The sequence below is a fragment of the Chiloscyllium plagiosum genome, unplaced genomic scaffold (genome assembly GCF_037043375.1).
Source record: "Chiloscyllium plagiosum isolate Xiang-an unplaced genomic scaffold, Cpla_swu_hap1 HiC_scaffold_4, whole genome shotgun sequence".
In the NCBI taxonomy this organism is placed as follows: domain Eukaryota; kingdom Metazoa; phylum Chordata; class Chondrichthyes; order Orectolobiformes; family Hemiscylliidae; genus Chiloscyllium; species Chiloscyllium plagiosum.
The window spans coordinates 12,897,506-12,917,218 of record NW_028270142.1 but is presented as its reverse complement, the minus strand read 5'-3'; the positions used below and the strand labels follow the sequence as shown (position 1 = coordinate 12,917,218).

At 38.6% G+C, this 19,713-nt stretch overlaps 1 protein-coding gene across 4 annotated transcripts in view; it reads right to left on the bottom strand.

Annotated features, from left to right (window-relative positions):
• LOC122549405 (ATP-binding cassette sub-family C member 9-like) overlaps nucleotides 1–19,713 on the bottom strand; it is a 142,644-nt gene that overhangs the window by 22,304 nt on the left and 100,627 nt on the right. For all 4 annotated transcript variants that reach the window (XR_006311522.2, XM_043689172.2, XM_043689176.2 and 1 more), the window contains 9 exons: nucleotides 18,399–18,555; nucleotides 14,216–14,321; nucleotides 10,977–11,266; nucleotides 10,721–10,835; nucleotides 10,445–10,547; nucleotides 9,503–9,691; nucleotides 4,808–5,003; nucleotides 4,466–4,579; nucleotides 792–924 (listed from right to left, as the gene is read on the bottom strand). Coding sequence is in view for 3 of the 4 variants with exons in the window: in XM_043689172.2 (XP_043545107.2) it covers nucleotides 792–924; nucleotides 4,466–4,579; nucleotides 4,808–5,003; nucleotides 9,503–9,691; nucleotides 10,445–10,547; nucleotides 10,721–10,835; nucleotides 10,977–11,266; nucleotides 14,216–14,321; nucleotides 18,399–18,555 (1,403 nt within the window). In the remaining variant the exon portion in view is untranslated. The remainder of the gene's footprint in view (nucleotides 1–791; nucleotides 925–4,465; nucleotides 4,580–4,807; nucleotides 5,004–9,502; nucleotides 9,692–10,444; nucleotides 10,548–10,720; nucleotides 10,836–10,976; nucleotides 11,267–14,215; nucleotides 14,322–18,398; nucleotides 18,556–19,713) is intronic.

Genomic DNA, 19,713 nt, shown 5'->3' with positions numbered 1-19,713 from the left:
AATCCTTTCAATTATGATAGATTTATTTAGAGAAACCTAACTGAATTATAAATTATGAACAATATTATAAATTATGAATTATAAATTATGACAGTCTAAAACATAAACAAGGTCAAATTGTGATATAAAACACTAAAATTAAATCTGTTAAGACACTGAGTGAAATCAAGATTCCAATCACTAACTCTTAATATACTACATTTAAGTATTATACATTTATGACTATTAAAATTGACAGAATTGAAATTTGAGAGCATCAATGCTGTTATTGCAGAGTATGTTTCTGTATTACTGTCCTAATGTTTGACATTATCCATCATTTTTGTTTTAAATGAACATTTTAGGTCAATGAAGGTTGACTAACAATTTCTCTTCACAGTTTTTGCCTGACTGCTGAGTATTTTTAGCATTGTTTTTATATTAAACTCAAGACAGTAATATGAAACAATCCAAAATTATTCAGGAGTAGAAAAGTCATGAATAATCTAAAACAATTTTTTTTCACAATTTGTTGCATATCGTGGAGATTATCACAACACATAAATAAAAGGTTTCCTGATGAAGGGCTTTTGCCCGAAACGTCGATTTTGCTGCTGTTCCAGCACCACTAATCCAAAAACATAAATAAAAAGGTAAGCTTCTGCTAGTTGCCTGGGAACAGATGTCAGAATGTTGCTTATATATTTCAAATAGCTTTGCAACATTCTATTGCAAAGAGCTATGACCATAAGATCTGACAAATAATCAAAAGTAGATTGGAAGTTACTGAATTAAAAAAATAATTTTTGAACCTGTGCCAATTTGTGATTCTTTAAGCTGTTGCTCAGATGGAAGGGTAGTGTAATGATTCACCCGCTCAACTGCATTCATTTGCATTTCCATTTCTGCGAATTCCCGGATGCACCAATTCAAATAAGTAGACATCTGAAAAAAAAACAAATGTTGAAAACAATGGCAACTGAAGTAAGGAACACATTTAAAATCACCCACAGTATTGTTATATCTCATGATTTACTAAAGAATGGCACTGAAAAGATAGAATTATTTTATTGCAGCCAAAGATCTTTTATGTATTTGCTAACAATTCAGCAGTTGTCTACTCTAAACCCATTTCTCTGTCCCTAATTCACTACCCATTTAGAAACCCCCTTTTCAAATAATTATCCAATTCCTTTTTTCTAAAAAAAAAAATCCACTCATGGATGTGGGTGTTGCAATCCAGGCCAGCATTTATTGCGTAACCAAAATTGCCCCGAAGAAAGCAGCAGTGAATTCTAAACTCTGCAGCCTTGGGATACAAGTACACCCATAGAACAGTTAGGAAGATAATTCCAGGATTGTGACCCAACAACAGTGAAGGAATAGTGATATACTTATAAATCAGATGTATGGCTTGGAAGGGAATTGGAATTGGCAACATTCCCTTGTATCTGCTGCCCTTGTCCTTCCAGATGATGGAGGTCATGGGGTTGGGAGATGCTGTCAGAAGAGTCTTGGTGAGTTACTGCAGTGCAATTTATAGATGGCACACACACTGCTGTTGCTGCTACTATGGTGTTGAAGGGAGTGAATTCTGAAGATGATGGGCCTTATCCTGCATATGTCAAGCTGTTTGAGTGTTGCTGGAGTTGCACCCATCCAGGCAATTGGTGAATATTCCACCACATCCTTGACATGTGCCTTGTTGATGGTGCTCGGGCATTAGAGAAATAGAATTCAGTAACTCTGCCTTGTAGCCTCTAACCTGCTCTTGTAGCCATAGTAATTATTTTGCTCGTCCAGTTGGGTTTCTGGTCAGTGGTAATCTTCAGGATTTTAATAGCAGGGTATTAGAGGTGGTAATGCCATCGATTTTCAAGGGACAGAGTGTTAGATTCTCTTTTATTAGAGATGGTCATCGTCTGATATGTGGCATAAATGGGCCTTGCCACTTATCAGCCAGGATCATGTCCAGGTCTTCTGCATATGCACCTGATTGCTTCAGTGTCTTAGGTGCTGCTTCAACAGCCACTTGCATGAAAACATTTCCCATTCTCATTAACCATGTAAAAAAGGTTTCAACATTTTTACAGTATTTTAGTGATAACTTGGAATACTACTGTAGCATCACTATCATCATTGATCAGCAAACAACACAAATCAGGATGAATCCCACGTCTCCAAGGTTCTGGATTGCACTTATTTACAATTCAGAAGTAGAATTCACTACATGAGAAAACGCAAAGAACAAGAAAAATCCTGAACAAAAATTATTGGTCAATGCACCAAGTATAGAGGCCGGGAGGTCATGTTGCAGCTGTACAGGACATTGGTTAGGCCATTTTTGGAATACTGCCTGCAATTCTTGTCTCCCTGCTATAGGAATGATGTTGTGAACCTTGAAAGAGTTCAGAAAAGATTTATAAGGACGTTACCAGGAGTGGAAGGTTTGACCAATAGGGACAGGCTAAGTAGACTGGGGCTATTTTCTCTGAAGTATCGGAAACTGAGGGGTGACCTTATAGAGGTTTATAAAATCATGAGGGACATGGATAGGGTAAACAGACAAGGTCTTTTCCCTGGGATGAGGGAGTTGAAAACTAAAGGGCAAAGGCTTAAAGTGAGAGGGGGAAGATTTAAAAGGGACCTTGGGGCAAGCTTTTCATGCAGAGACTGGTGCATGTATGAACTGAGCTGCCAGAAGTAATGGGAGCTGGTACAATTACAACATTTACAAGGCATCTGGACGGGTATATGAATAGGAAGGTTTAGAGAAATATGGGCCAAATACTGGCAAATGGAACTAGATTTATTTAGGATATCTGGTCGGCATGGACAAGTTGAACTGAAGGGTCTGTTCCTATGTCGTATATCACTAATTCTATGAAATGACTGTTCTAGTAGGAGAAGGGCTTTTCAAAGAAAATTACTTATGCAACTAAATGTGTTAAAAATGGTCTTGCTTCTATAGAAGTTTGTACAGCAAACTGAAAGCTGGAAGGTATTCAAGAAATGCTCCATTTCCAACAATTCTACCAATGAGACTGATTATTCTGTGTCTGATATTTTTGTCTGTCCTTAAGATTCAAACCCATGTCATAACTTTCTTGCAGCTGAAAATAATTCTACACAGCAAAGATAAGAAGAGAAATAGCTTTTGGAGGTTTATATAGCTGAATCCAAATTGTGGGAGATTTAAAAACAGAAGTTGAAATGCTGGAAATACACAAGTAGTATGCGTGGAAATAGAAAGAGAGACTTTGAGCTATTACTCTGTGCACTAAGCGTGGGATATGGCCTCTTCAAGAGTAACTGACTCCCTGCTTCCATCAATGAAAAAGCTTATTAGATCAAGTGCCAATTAACCTCCTAAAAGTTGACTGGGGAGCTTCTTGGCAAGTCACAAGCCTCAATACTGAAGCCCTACCCCACCAGAAGCTGACAAAGGCCAGCAGCCTCAAGGTTCCAGTGATCATAAGCAGAGGCCCCGACTTTCGGTTCAGTAGAAAGTACTTTTCAGCCTCATGGGATGGGGTCATGGCTAAAGTCCTTCCCACCTTGCCCCACTTCTTCACTGGTCTCAGACTGGGGCAATTCTGAGACCGCCAACTTTTCTTGCCTCTAGGCCAATGGAAAGTTGAGGCTCTGAAGTAGTCAAGTGGTCCTTAACTGGTTGTTAATTGATCACTTAAGACCCTCATTTGGTGGTGAGTCAAGAAGCTCACTCAAGGACCATCATGCCCAGCATTTAATTCTTGAGATATCAAGATGACAAAATTGATTGTCCTTCTTGCCATCTCTAAAGTATGTTTCAGGTCAATTACCTATCATCAACCTGAAACATTTATTCTAACTTTCTCTCCCCACATGCCTGCTTGATCTATGAGTAGTTTTAGAATGTTTTGTATTGTATTTCCAGCATCTCCCATTTGCATTACATGTAATTTTTCTTTTAAAAGCAAGACAATGCCTGAAATTCCAAATGTCTTCTCTTGGTGCTGTCATAAATTAATTGAAATTCTTACATCAGACTTTTAAAAATAATTATGATTTGGAGATTCCAATGTTGGACTGGAGTGTACAAAGTTAAAAATCACACAACAGCAAGTTATAGTCCAACAGGTTTAATTGGAAGCACTAGCTTTTGGAGCGCGGCCCACAACCACCTGATGAAGGAGCAGCGCTCCGAAAGTTAGAGCTTCCAATTAAACCTGTTGGACTATATATAACCTGGTGTTGTGATTTTTAACTTTAAAAATAATGGCTTTCAAAGAGTAAAAAGACAGTTAAATGCACATAAAGAATGTGCAGAGTTACAGGGAGAAGAGAGGTAAAGGCAAGAAATAAGCTGCTCAGTCGAAGAGCTGATGCAGGCAGAATGGACTAAATGGCCTACATCTGTGCCACAAGGATTCAGTGAAACTGGCAGCAATACTTTTGTAAACATACTACCATCCAAGATTATAATTAGTTTTATCTTTTGTACCTTTAAGGCATATAAAATAGCTAGGCCTACGAGTCCAGCTTGCAGGTAGCCCAATGTTGCTGTCAATAATGAGCAGAATGCTGAAGCAAAGACAATACTTGTTCCAATGAAATCCTGAAAAATGAAATTAACATTGGAATTATATACTTGCTCATCCAGGAATCAAGCAGCTTAATGATGTTAATTTGAGTCTTTTGGGACTAAATTTTAAAATTTCATCTTGGTCTTCTCATAAAATGTTTTCAAATATCATTTGAATAAATCAATATAGATCTTATACAAGGTTAACTTAAAGTTAATAGCATCTCAATAATTTAAAAAGTGATTCATTTGAAGACTAACCAGTCGTATTCCCAGCCACCTGTTCACTGTGTTCAGATATAAATAAGCAGTGGTGTTATAGTCAATCTTGTTAAGAATTTGTTGGAAAAAACTGTCTTCATGTCTATATGCCCTGATAGTTGTCAGACCTCCAAGGGTCTCCGAAAAATGTGCAAACACAGGTGATTTCGTGATGCTGTCCAACCGCTGAAGTTCCCTATAATGATTAAGGATATGATTAACACCCTTTTTACAAATATTACAGCCTTTGCACCTTACATTTAATTGCATGTACATTCTTCGTGCTGAATCAGTCTAAACAATTGCATTATAATCTAATAAGAGACTTTGAAGGTTCTGCCAAATTTCAAAAGAAAAGTAGATGTGCCAGAAAAATCATCTCTCCAGATACCGTTCACATTGAGAGCAATTTGACACATTTTTTAAAAATACATAATTTATTTTCCTGAACTTGAACAAATTTACCACTGGCAAAGCAGATTATCAAAATTACAATAAAAAAATCTAGAATCAAGAGCAAAGAACTTGATAATATTTTAAACAAATTCTAAAAAAAATAAACCATTTTCAAAAATGACTTTCTGTAAGTGAAAACCGAACTCTCCAAGAACATAGCTACATGTAGAGTTAAGCTTCTTCTCTACTATGCTGGAATAGTATCAGAGTAGTCACTGCATCTAAATGCACCTAATATAGCACATTTAATTGGTTGGCCTGCAATCAGTGTCATGAAGTGCAATTGTAGTGAATTAGGAACCCTTTTTAATGGCAAGAAAATCAGGCAAATTGTACAGTAAATAAAAAAGAAAACGGGTGTGTTTTGAAAGGGCTCTCAACTTTTTCCATGCATGTCTCACACCACTGGCATTGACCAATTTCACCCTCTTACAGTTAGAAGAGACTTCATTCTGTGTGACTATCAGTCTGGCTTGAAGACGTGTTTCAAGGGATGAAAGACCAGTATCAAATATAATGCAACATCTAACAAGCTTACAGATGGGTGTTTTTTTTTAGGAAATATCAGTGCACTGATATTTTACATTTTTGATCTTTCAATGTCATTGGTCTCAGCACTGAATCTTGCTAGTACAATGACAATATTTTAGCCATATCCCCTTTCTGTGCATTTTACAAAGCTACTTTAAAAAACAACATTCTGAATCTCACCTGAATGCTCATTCATATTATTTTATGGCACAAGCAATCTATTACTTGGGTCTACTGGTTTGTTAACAAGGTCAATTTCATATTTTGTAACTAGAAAAGGGATTAAATTCAGACTTCTTCAAACAACACACTACCCCTGCGCTTTTGCAGGCGATCCACATTCAACCAATGATATTTTCTCATTCTCTTTTAAAGTGCAAGGGAGACCAACTTGATATAATGAACATGTAAATTTGGGCATGTTACTATTCCAAGATTTTCAAAGCAAAGGTTTCACTCTGTATCCAAACTCCACAGTCCGGACCTCGGAACACTTATGCAATGACGAGAGTCAGAGCTGACACTTAACTCAGAGACTGGCCACCCAGCATATATGCAAAGCAATATCAATGTGGCCATGGAGGGCAATAAGATAGATAACCAACGTGAGGTTCCTATGCTTGTCCTAGTCCAGGGGTTTGTTGCAGTTTGTTACATAAAGAGGGTACCTCTTAATCCTTGGATTGTTTGCTCCAGCATGACCCCAGTGAGAAGCATTGTATCAGGCGGCATTGTTAGCCACGTCAACTGGGGGAAATCTTGTTTGAAAACTCCTTTCTATGGAACCAGAGCTTTGTCAGCATCCTGTTTAATCCCAACTGCAATTACCGCTTACTGGTGTATCCTCTCTCAACTTCGATTAAACAACAGGAAATGTGAAGATTACAAATTGTTGAAGGCCTTCACAACATCTGATGCTCCCTCATGCAATAGTGAAAAGGGTTCATACTAATATGGATGTCATGAGAAAAAAACTCTTCAAAAAGTCTTAAACATTGTTTGGAAATTTGAAAGACAATCACAGGCTCCATGGGCCAGACATGTTGTGTGTGTCTTGGCCAGATGCAGGCTCATCGGCCTGGGCTCAGCTTCCACATGGTTGAAGGTTGCAGGTAGAGCGGAGGTAGAATAGCTGCAGTGTCCTAAGAGGAGACTTCCGGGGGTCCTGTATGTGGTTCCTGCTCCAAGTGGATATCTACTGGTATCACCCCATCTCTTGGTGAGGTCAAGTTTCTATCAATACTTACACTCCAATAGTCTGCTTGTTCACTTCACAGACTGAGTATTAGTCAATATAAGTGGTTGACCCCAAAAACAACCTTCACATTCCTTTCTGCTTTACCTTCCCTGTCAATATCATCAGTTTGCTCCTCCCTCTGCTCCCAACCAACTCCTGTTTAACACTTCATCTTCCCACTTTACCCTAAGACCCAGCTTAGCCATGCCAGACATTGTTACGCACTGTCCTTCACTCCCCCCAACCGAGTGCAAGATGGCGGTGATGGTCTATGATTCCTCCCTCTCCTGCAGTAACTTGGGGCCCTCCAATGCTCTACTATCTCCCATCATAATATGATGAGCTGTCCCCTCACAATATTGTCCCCTCTGCATTCCAGCATGCAGCTTTCAATCCCTACTTTTAACTTCCTCAACTTTCCCATCACAGCAGTCACTCCTGATAACTCCCCCTTAACATTCAGTGAACATACCCCCAGATTTGACAAAGCCCACTGACCGTGAACAATTAGGAACCCTGAACGGCTCTCAGTGATGACTGACAAGTCCCCACTATTTATACAACTCCCAGATTGACTTAACCATTAATCCCTTACTGGTTGCATTAAAGATTGACTATGGCCCCTTTCCCCAAGACTGTAATAATACAGACAACCTGAGCCTGAACACACCAAGTGACCAACTCAACATGTCCAAGACCCTGGACTGATATTGGACGACACCCTTGACCTACTGTGCTGGATCTCCCTGACTGATGACAGTCCCCCTGGACTTCGCTGTGGACTACTCCAGTTAGATTTTGAAACATGGCCATTTGGTTGAAGCCCATTCAATGCATTTTGTGGAGGAACTCAGCTGTAGCATCATGTTCACCCTATTGCTGGGAAACATGACTAATTGCCTGGTTTTCTGTCAGCACTAAAAAGGCAAGACAAGGCAGAAGTATTGAGAGCCTTTAAGGTCTGGCTGAAGCCTAAAGTGCAAAAAGGCAAGGCAGGTATGCTGTGCACATCCAAGTAGGTGCAAAGTGAGTGAATGCTAAGAAAGTAAGTTAAGACATCTGATGATGCACCTTGTTTCAATTTATGAGGTGGTCTGGCCTCAGCAGTGTAATGAATGGCATCAGTAAGCCTCAAGCTGCAACACTGAAGTGGTGAACTGCACTATGAGAGTCATAAATGTGCCATGATGTGGTGAGGCTGGTGCATGACCATTGCTAACCTCCAGGGTTGAAGGATCCAGGCATACCCATACAGTGTGCCTTGCAATGTTGGCAAAGATTGACCAAACTGAATACCTGAAGTAGTGCTCAACAAGTTGTAGTTACCAGTTATCCACGCAGACTTAGACGTTAGAAATTGTGATTGTCTTGTTTCTCTGGGAAAATGGAAATCTGCACTAAATCAGGTGAGTTTGGGTAATTATAAGGTATTAATGCATGCAAATAGGCCCCTCACCACTCACACCAAAAATCTCATTTAGCCATTAAAAACCTTATGTGGAATATAGGATTTATTTTCTTGCTGTCAAAAATCATACTTTTCCTGTTGTTCCCATATTACCCCTATTGACTCACCATTGCCCACGTTATTGAGGGGCTGGGAAAATTCCTTGCACCATCTTTCAGACATTTTCTTACCACTTCTTTCTGGATTCATCTACTTGTTTCATTTGAATGCTAAACTAACTTTACCTGAAAAACTATATACTTGACGAGATGGTTCACACTTCAATAAAACATTAAAATATAAGGTGTAGGTTTGCTCGCTGAGCTGTAGGTTTGATATCCAGACGTTTCATTACCTGGCTAGGAAACATCATCAGTGGCGACCTCCAAGTGAAGCTAAATCTCAACCTGAGCTACAAACCTTCACAAACCTTGCAAATTAAAATATATTTTATATTCTTTTGTTTGTTTGCAGCCCAAAGTTAAATCAAAATTAAACATGACCACTATTTAAAATTCACTTCAACATGTCTAGCCACAGCTTAGGGAACATTCCTTAAATTCCTAAATGTAAAAATTAACTGACCCGCCTTTAAATTTCACACGTATAAGCAACAACACCAAAAGAACATGTTAAATGTGATTTATTAACCTTATAAACGATATGAGTTTTCAATGAATACAATACAGACAAACTTTAATTGACATTACTGTGCTCACGTTTGCTAGCCAAAAACTAGTCTTGTCCTGCAGAGCTGAACAATGATCGTCACCAACTCATAATAATGTACTTCAAAAATCCTGTGCCTTATTAACGAAGTACTAAAAAGCAATGGCAGTACAATGTTAAGTAAACCAGAAGCCTCTTTTTCTAACAAAAAAAATTCCTGATTCAAACAGTCTCCTTACAACTTACCAAAATCATTGCTTCCACAATAGTAAAACAAAAGAAAAAGAAATGTGAAACAAAATCAGACACAAATGCTACTAATCATGCCATGTAAAGATATTTGCAAGAATATTACCTGGAAGATGCTCTGAAATACATTTGAAGGAAATAATAGAGAACAAGTAAGGGAATAACTGGAAGGAGAAAAAATGGAGCCACAACACTATTGATCACAATGGCACTTAAACACAAAGCAATGTGCCACATGAGTCGCTCCAGGTTTGAGGGAATTTGATCATCTATGGTTTTGAAATCAGATGAAAACCTGGAAATAAACAATGATTCAATGAATTTTTGCACTGATACCTGATTAAGCCATCATCAACAAAATCCCATAGTGTATTTGATTTACATTTTGCAGTGCACCTAAGTGTTCCATTAATTGCAAGTGACTAGTTTCCCTTTCTTTCTAAATCCCCCACATCCTACACCGTGGTCCAGGACTTCAACTCTGGTCTCTTGAACATTCTTAATTTGATCACTTCAGCATGGCACATAAGCTACTACTATTTCCATTTTAATGCAAATGTGGGATAATTAATGAACTGCTTCAGCAAAAGATTACTTTAACAGTTGCCCTGGAAATGAGGGAATTTTTTCATACAAATTGTGATCAAGCATTTTATTTTGAATATAAAAAAGAAATTAGGAAGAGACATAAGCTTTAATACACAGTTCATTTGGGTTACTATTTCTACCTTAAATTAAAAAGAAAAAGTTAAAACCCTCAAAGTTAATTTTGTAGTGAAAAAGCAGAGCTGAACTTGAACTGAACAACTACATAATGTTCTTTCTTAGTAACGGCAATTGCCCCCAGGTGAATTGCTTCTGGCTATGTATTTTAAGTTCTGAAATAGCCTACATTTCTGGTTAGCTATTCACACACTTCAATCTCACTTTTCTCTATAATTACAACTTTGTAATGTGCACTACCTGTTGCACTACAAAATAGTAATTTAAGAAAAATAATTATCTGGAAGTAATCTATATAATTAATGTAACTTTTCAAGATTCATACCTGTTTAGAATTCTTCCAACAGGTGTGGTTTCAAAGAATCTTAATGGAAGAGCTGCAACATTTTGCAGCATTTTTATGAACAGATACTTTGAAGCACGGATACCTGCAATATAAAAGAAAATAAGGAATCCAACATGACCCTTGAATGAACATTGATTTATCAATTTAAGTAAGATCAATTCTCAAGAACATAAAAAGAAATAAACGTGCACAGTTGCTTAATTTATAAATCAAAGCTTCAGTTAAATTCAATTGTCAGATCAAAAATACACAGACCTGAAATAACATGTGCAAGGGAACTTAACAAAGCACATAAGATTCCACTAAAAGTCAATCCAATATATCCATAAAGGAAATGGTTCAAAATGGCACTTCCCACATTATTTCCATACTAAGGACATAAAAAAAAACCATAAAAGAATGAAAGTTATTAAGTAAAATGACATGGCTCTTTATTTAGCAAAAATCTAAACTTAACAGTAGAATTAAGATTATAAAATAACTTTTTGACAAAGAGCTTTTGATAACAGACCTGAGTTCCCGTTGTCTCTGAATGGTTTCCCGCAGATGACCATTCAGCGAGCCAAAAATCAACAGCCACCAGAAAGCTTTGCTTTGTTATCACACAGAAAATTAGAAAAAATGAAAAGAAAAGGCCAATGGCACGGGCATAACTCAAGTAAATTTGTAAGGGAATGGATCCTTCTTCTCTTTCCTCTTCTTGAATCAGTTTCCCTCTCGAATTATCATTAGGTTTTTTCTCCATTTTTGAAACTTCATCTTCCATTTCAACTTCAGTTTCCTTATCTTCTTCATGGTCACCTTAATAAAATGTAATTTCACACAATCATAACTGATAGAAAAAAACCCAAAAAAATCAAAACACACACACACACACTATTGGCCATAGCAATGCAATATTGCATCAAACTCTAACTAAACTGTGCCCAATACACTCTAGTTCTGTCCTTGGTCATTTTCCATGCTACTTACAACTAACATGGTAGGCTGCTCTGGAAGGTTAGATCGCATGGAATCCAGTGGGTATATTAACAACATTTAAAGGACATTTGAACAAATACATGGATAGGAAATAGGCCAAATACAGGGAAATGGGGTCAGCATGGACCAGTTTGGGCCAAAGAGCTTGCCTCCATGCTGTAGGACTCTATGACTCACTATGAGTCTCTATGACTAAATGAGGGCAAAACAGTGACTATTCATTCCAAAGTCCAGCAATTGCCTGTACACCTCTGATACATAGTCAGCATAGTATCACTCATGTTAACCAGGATGGGATACTCAAATCTTGTGAGCTAGCTTTTTAATATGAATGTAAGGATTGTGAACAGGAGGCCCCTCTAGCCTGCTCTGTCATTCAACAAGGTCATGACAGGTCTAATTGCAGCCTCAGCTCCATATTCCCACTTACCTTTGATACGACCAACCTCTACCTTAAAAATATTCAACTTCCCTGCCACTTGTTAGGAACCTAATGTTTGGCCTCTCACACAACTAAATTCCCTGGCCGATCTTGCTTCATCTTACTTCATGCTCCTGGAAACAGGACAAGATTTTGCCTGAGGAGTGAATGAGAATCAAGTCATGTTAGAGACAAGTTAGGATTTTATGCCAGAAGTGATGTTTTGTTTTAGTTGGAATTTTATAGGGTGGCTCAACAATGCAAAGTCAAATCTGGAGATGGCAATAAATGTGCCAGAGGGAAGCAATACGTGATAAACAAATCAGAATAAAGCCTGGATTGTTTGTTTGGGAGCAAGACACAAGTTATTTATGTTTGAAGACAACAGCAGTGACCTGGACACTCTCAGTAGGTGCTGATAGTCTCCAAACTCCCAGAAAATTGCTGGGAATATTAAGAATCAGCTAACAAATACTTTTGGTAATACTTTCCATTAATTTGTTGATAATGGCAGGCTGGGACATTCCCCTGGAGTGTAGAAGATTGAGGGGTGACCTTACAGAGTTGCCAGAGTGGCATGGTAAGGTGAACAGCAAAAGGTCTTTTCCCTAGAATAGGGGAATTCTAAACTAGAGGGCATCGGTTTAAGGTAACAGGGGAAAGATTTAAAAGGGACCTAAGGGGTTAACTTTTCACACAGAGGGTGGTGCATGTGTGGAATGAACTGCCAGATGAAGTTGGTAGAGGCAGGTACAGTTACAACATTTAAAAGGTATTTGGACCAGTACATGAATGAGAAAGGTATAGAGGGATATGGGCCAAAAGTATGTAAATAGGACAACTTCATTTAGAAAATCTGGTTGACATGGATGAGGTCTCTTTTTGTGCTGTATGACTCTATAACTTAGAGCAGACTGACTGGAATGGATTCATCCCAATTTGTGTGGGAAGGTCGCAGTTTGGCAACTTTCCACATTGTCGTTTAGATACCAGTGTTGTAGCTGGGAACACAGGATCAGCAGTACGCCAATCAGCCCATTGAGCATGGCTAGTCGTGCAGCACATGTCTTCAAAGTTACAGTTCATATATGGTCTGGCCACAGCTTTTGATAAAACTAGTGTGCTGGGCTGGTTCTCGTAAAACAAACTGAAGCATATGAAGTTTTTTTTATGTCAATAATCACTTCAAGCAGGGGTGAGATGGATCATCACCCCATCACAACCGGCCGATAATGACAGGAAAATCTTACAGCCTTTTTAATGTGCAATCACATATTTGCTTTCGCCTTCTTGAAGATTGAGATGGTCCTGATGTCTTTTCTCATCAGTCATTTAAGTATGTATCACTGCTCAAGATAAATATGGCAAAAATGGCAAAGATTTGATTTGATCTGATGCTTGTGGGCAAAGACAGGGACAGTGCTGTGTCTGGTCTCAGCCCTCAACCAAACACAACAGGCCTCTTAGAGTCCCAATTATTGGGCCTTCATGTACCCAATTATTAGCTGTAGGATTGCTTAGCTGTCTCTAGAATGTGCTGTTCCTGCTGATTAGTACAGATATTGTCTTGTCCTGCAGCTTGCCCAGTGTACAACTTTATTTTTAGATGTGCTTGATGTTGCTCCAGGTCTGCCCTTCTACCTTCTCATTGAAATTGTTGATACCTGGCTTGATGTTAAAGGTAGAATAAGGATATGTGCAAGCTTGGCAGGAGTTGTATGCACTGAGAGATAACAGATGAATTTCTAGTCTCTAATACCATCACAGAATATTCATATTTACCTTTCTCTATTCCAAAGTGGACGATCTCTCAATTCTCCCATAGTAAATGCCATCTGCCACAATGTTTGCTCACTTAGCCTGTCAAAGCTTCATTGAATTTGATGCTTCTCTCCCCATAAAATGCTACATCATCTCAATTGGTGTTCATCTCAACTTACACATTATAACTCTCAATATTTTATTAAGGTTACAAATATATATCATGTAAAGCTGAAATCCCAATAGCAGTCTGTGGGAAAAATTCTTGTCACATGCTGTCAGAGAATTATTTCTAATGCCTTGTACCTCCTGAGTAATAAGAGTGTCTCCAACTTTGCATGTTTTCATTTTCAGTAATATTGTTGTGTGGCATTCTTGTCGATGGGGAAGTAGATAGCAGAATGCTTCTTTTCCTACAAGCCAGAAAATTTAAGCAAAGGCTTCTGATGAAAGACTATCAGCTGAAAATTTGGGACAAAACTGGAAGCTACATTTTCAATTCCTTCCAGAAGCATTATTTTAACATATAAAAAGGTATAGGATGGTAATACAACAATATTAAATGCATTTTACCCTAGAAGACATACTTTTTGCTGTTAGGCTTTTCCAGGCTTTTACTATATCTGGATTTTGTTCAGAGAGGTCTTTGTAGGTTCCCTGGACTTCAATCTTCCCATCTTGCATTACAATTATCTAAAAATGAGTGAATCACAATATAAAAGATTATATATTTATTGCAGCTCACTTATTACTTTATTTAAACAATTATTTCTGTTAAACTAAACCTTTGTTGATCAGAAATTCAAACAGATCCATTAAAATAAAAGAACTTACAAAGTACCAAAGAACAAACACAGGCCAGTAAGCCCAGTGTTTATGCTGCAAATGAACCATCTCCCACTCTTCTTTATCTAGCCCAATCAATATACAGTATCTATCTATTGCACTCCTCTCTTCCTCTGTGACCAGTGGTTACTTAACTTCCCTGAAAGTGCAGTTATGCTATTTGCCACAACTACACCTTTTAGTATAGTAAATGCAAAATAAGTCCTCTGTTTCCTTATCTATATGCATAAAATGGAAACATAGAAAATAGCAGGAGTAGACCATTTGGCTCTTTGAACTCACAATTCGAGTAAAGAAACTTCTCCTCATCTCAGACCTAAAAAGCCTGTCTCACATTTGTAGACTGTTACCCTTGGTTCTGGACTCCCCAATCATTAGGAACATCCTCTCTATGTTTATCTTGTCTAGTCCTGTTCGAATTTTATAGCTTTCTATGAGATCTCCGCTCCTTCTTCTCAACTCCAATGAATATAGTTCTAACTGATCCAGTCTCTCTTCATGACTCCACACAATAACTTTACACATATCTCAATCACGTTTAGGTGTCTCTAGTGAGGATATCTTGTATTAGAATCCCTACTGTGTGGAAACAAGTCCCACCCAAATCCATTCCCCTACATTTACCCTGACTCATGCACCTAACCTATACATCCCCGAACACTATGGGCAATTTAGCACTGCAAATTCACCTAGCCTGCACACCTTTGGATTGTGAGAGCAAACTCACATAGACAAGGGGAGAATATGCAAACTCCACACAATCAGTCGCCTGAGGCTTGAATCGAACCAGGGTCCCTGGTGCTGTGAGGCAGCAGTGCTAACCACTGAGCTACAGTGCCATCCCATTTTCTCAGGGCAAGAAAGTGTATTTGTAATAGCAAAGCAAAAAATTGAAGATGCTGGAAATCTGAAATAAAAGTCAAAATGCTGAAAATTCTCAGCAAGTCAGAAAACATTTATGGTGAAAGAAAATGTTAATATTTTGGGTCAATACCTTTGTATCAGAATTGGTATAAAATAGAATGGTACTAGGTTTTAAAGCAAGTATGGGGTGGGGAGGGGGAAATGGGTAAAGACAAAAAAGAGAAAGTCAAGTCTGTCATGGGTTGGAAGGTGCAAGAGATTGAATGACAAAGAGTTGGTGGGACAGACCTAAAGGGACAAGTAAAGAAATAAAAGCTCTTTCCATAGGAGGTATGACCAGAAGGGTGAACAACTATGTTCTGAATGTGGAAACAAGAAGAAAACAAGTGTAATGCCATAATCTAGAAGGAAAAAGAAAACAAATGGGAGCTGCAGTTAGGCTTTAGGTTTTTAACATCAATGCTGAATCCAGAAGGCTGTAAAAGGCCAAAATCAAAGATGACACACTGTTCCTCGAGTGTATGGCTTCACTAGAACAACAATGAACCTAAAGGACAGATAGAATGAGACAATGTGGAGATTTAAAATTCTAGGTGACTGGAAGTTATTCAAAAATTCTTTCACGGGATGTGAACGTTGCTGACAAGGCCATTATTCCTTTCCCAGGTATTGGTGAACTGCTTTCTTGAACCACTGCAGTCATTCTGGTGTAAGCATCAGGAATTATTCGGAAGGGAGCTCATAACAGCAGAGAGAAGGAGAGCTGTAGCTAGCAGCTTCAACTCCAAAAAGCCCTACTTCAACAACCAAAGGTAAATCTAAAACCCCGGTTGTGTGTGAACCTGACTTCACCCACTCATGCTTCTTTTGTCTAATTTTTAAAAACCCAAAGCTATTTACGTTGCTTTCCATTAAGCAAACACCTCCACACCAGATTTACAACACTGCTCTTCAAGAAAAACAGGACAGAACAAATCTCTGTTAAAGACAGATCTTCTCAAAACATTGTGCAAACATTATCAAGCATCTCAATTTCTGATCTTGTGATGAAAAGAAGGTTATGATAAAGCATCTAAAGGGTGGTTGAATTAAGTGTACTACCCTGAGGAACCTCTGCAGCAGTGTACTCAGAGATGATTGGCCTCCAACAATCATAACAATCTCCCTTTGTGCTAGGTACAACCAACCAATGGAAAACTTTCCCTGATGCCCACTGATTTCAAACTTGTTAAAGCTCCTTGATGCTACATTTGCTGAACATGGATTTGATGTAAAGGCCAGGTCGCTTTCACTACATTTCTTTATTCAAGTGAATTCAATTCTTTAGTCCATGTTTTAACTAAGGGTGTAATAACATCTGGAATTGAGAAGCTGGGGTGGATTCTAAATGATGCAGTCAGCAGTTTATTTCTGCATAAGTTACATTTCGTTGTACTGGAGGTGAAATCTTTCATCACGTTGCTGATGACTGAGAGTAAACTAGTGGGGTGGTAATTAACCAAGGTGAATTTATCCCGTTTTTTTATGGACAGGACGTAGCTGGACAGTTTTACATACTGTTAAATAGGTGCAGTCTTGTAACTGTACTGGAGTCACTTGGCTCAGGGAGCAGAAGTTCTGGAGTAAATCTTGAAACTTACTGCCAGGCATGGTCAGAACCCATAGCCTTCACTGTATACCAAGTCACCACTTGGTATAAAGTACATGGAACAAATCAAATTGGCTGAAGACTGGAATCTGTAGTATCACTTAGGTCTGTCTATCGTATATTGTTACTCCTATTTAACATGTAAGAATTCCTATATCTTAGCTTCACTGGGTTGTCACATTTTTAGGCATGCTTCACCAGGCATGTTCTATGCTCCATATAGCATACTAAATAGAGGTTTTCCACAGACCACCACCCACTTAATTTGGAATTAATTGTAATCTTCATTAAAAGTGGGAGGCCAATGTAAACAATGAATACAAAACAGAAAGAGTTTTGGAAAGAGTTTATGGACCCTGGGATGGTAAGAAAATGAAAAAAAGCGTTATATTTCCATGCACAGGCAGGGGATCTGATGAGAAGTGTTAGCAACGACTGAGTCAGTAACATAATTAACATTTCATGTCTATGATCTTATATCAGAACTAAAAATGTTAAAAATATAATACTTTTTAAGCAAATGAAAGAGCAAGGGTGGGAAAGTGAACAAAAGTGAAGCTCTCCAACAGGATTGAGGATTAGAGAGAGTTTACATATCAAAATAGTTGGGGGTGCAAGGCCAAAGGCAGTGGTCAAAGAAGCAAAGGTTGTCTAGAGGAGTTATAAATGAAGGCAATGGACCCTTAGGAATGCTGAAAGGGGGGGTAAGATAGTATTTAGTGGTGGGTTATGCTGGATAGTGGGGCAGTGGTGACGGATGATCCACTGAATATGGAGGCTTGTAGGATGAAAGGTGAAGATCTGGGGAACCCAATATGCTAATATCCCAACCAAGGTGTGGGAGTCTTCAGTTCAAGGAAAGGGAAGAAATATCAGAATTCTCAACTGAGAAAATCTTGTTACTATCACCCATTATTTCTCCCTCCCCACCACACGCACACACACCAACCAAAGCTGACAGTACTTTCATGCATGAACATCAACATATCATCTTCCATCATTTCTGTCACCTCCAGCAGCTCCTTCTGACACCACCACATGTCTTCACCTCCCCTTTCAGCATTCTAAAGGCACAATTCCATGACAGACAGGTCTATTCCTCGCAATATGCTATGAACTATGGTCTTGGATAAAGTGGTAAACAGCGATTACACAAATGGAGAAATGGTAAATAGAGAAATAGGTAAGTCAGTCAATCAGTAATACTCTAGTATATGTTGCTGCAGCAATCTTAAAACAGGACAGAGCCCTGTAAGCAGGCTGCTCACCTAAACGTTAAGTTATAGGGTATGGTATAAAGATACCCAAATGACAATGTGAAGTAAATAAAATGGGCTGTTAAAATATCTCAGCACTTTATGATGATGTCTTCAAGGAAAACTTGAATAAGTTAATCAAAATGTCATACGTACATAGTCAGCTTGCTCAACATATTCCAGTTTGTGGGTTACAAAAATGGTTGTTCTGTGTTCCCTCTTTAATATCCCCATAATTCCTTGGTGGAAGACATGACTTCCTACATGTGCATCCAGGGCTGATAAAGGATCGTCCAGTATTACAACAGAGCATCTAAATTCGACAAAAGGTAGAATATTTCAGTACATATGCCTTACAGGCAGTCAGATACTTAAAGTTCCAAAGCTTTCAATGCACATTAAAATTTCAAATGGGTTATTAAAACAATTTTGAACATTTCATCTGTCCAGATTTTTGTGCAGTTACTTTATCAAAGAGGAGCCTGAAAGTCTGTTAAGTCTTGCCATGAGACAGGGTAAGCAATAATGACTTTCATTGTTGGCATTTGAAGGAACTGACTCATTCATTTATGGCATTGGGACAAGCTGTGAAGCTAACGGAAGATTTTGATCGTGCTCAGGATCCCTTTTGGAGAGCGCAAAATGTTTCAAGTACCACCACAGTAATCATCCACTCCAAACTTGTGTGGGTTGACATGAAAAGAAGTTGGATGGGGGTGTTCTGTGGCCTTGGAAGAGTTTCTCTTGTCAGCCTTAACTCTGGCACCACTCAGACTGCCAAATAAGGAGACAAGTGTCCATTGTGCCATAGAAGCTCTGAAATGGGGCACCCTCATTCAAGCCATCTCAATGTGAGCAGAAGTAACATACAGCCAGATGGAGCAGACAAGGCCAGAAGGTGGAGGCTGCACTGTGTACTCCACACAGGAGGATGACAAAATGATATACCCAAGCTAGAGGATATCAATTCTGGAGTCATACTTAGACATGACAGAAAACAAATTAATGAGAAGGCTTGATTACCAGTGAATTAGTTACGAAGGTATGTATGCCCGGATGGAAAAATCAAGCACCATTATCTGCAGATTAGCAGGTCCTGCTGGTGAAGACTTAAAGTCAAAGTGGCTCTAAACATTTATGCTGCTGTCATTTTCCAATGGTCAGCCAAAGACCTCTGCAGCCTTTCACAATCAGCCACACACAGGTGCATCAAGGTAATGTTTTCTTTGGTCAAGTGAGGAGCAAATAATATTCTCAATGATATGGCAGGTCTAGGAGTTTATGGCTTGCTTGAAGTACAGTGGCTATCAGCTGCAATCATGGCACCAGACCATTATCCAAGTAATCAACTTGACATCTACATTAATAAGACATTTTTCTGTTCTTGAAAGTGCAGGCAGTGTGACCACACTAAGGCAGTCTTGCATCTCTGTGCGCAGTATTCTGGCAGCTGCCATGTCCATTAAATTCA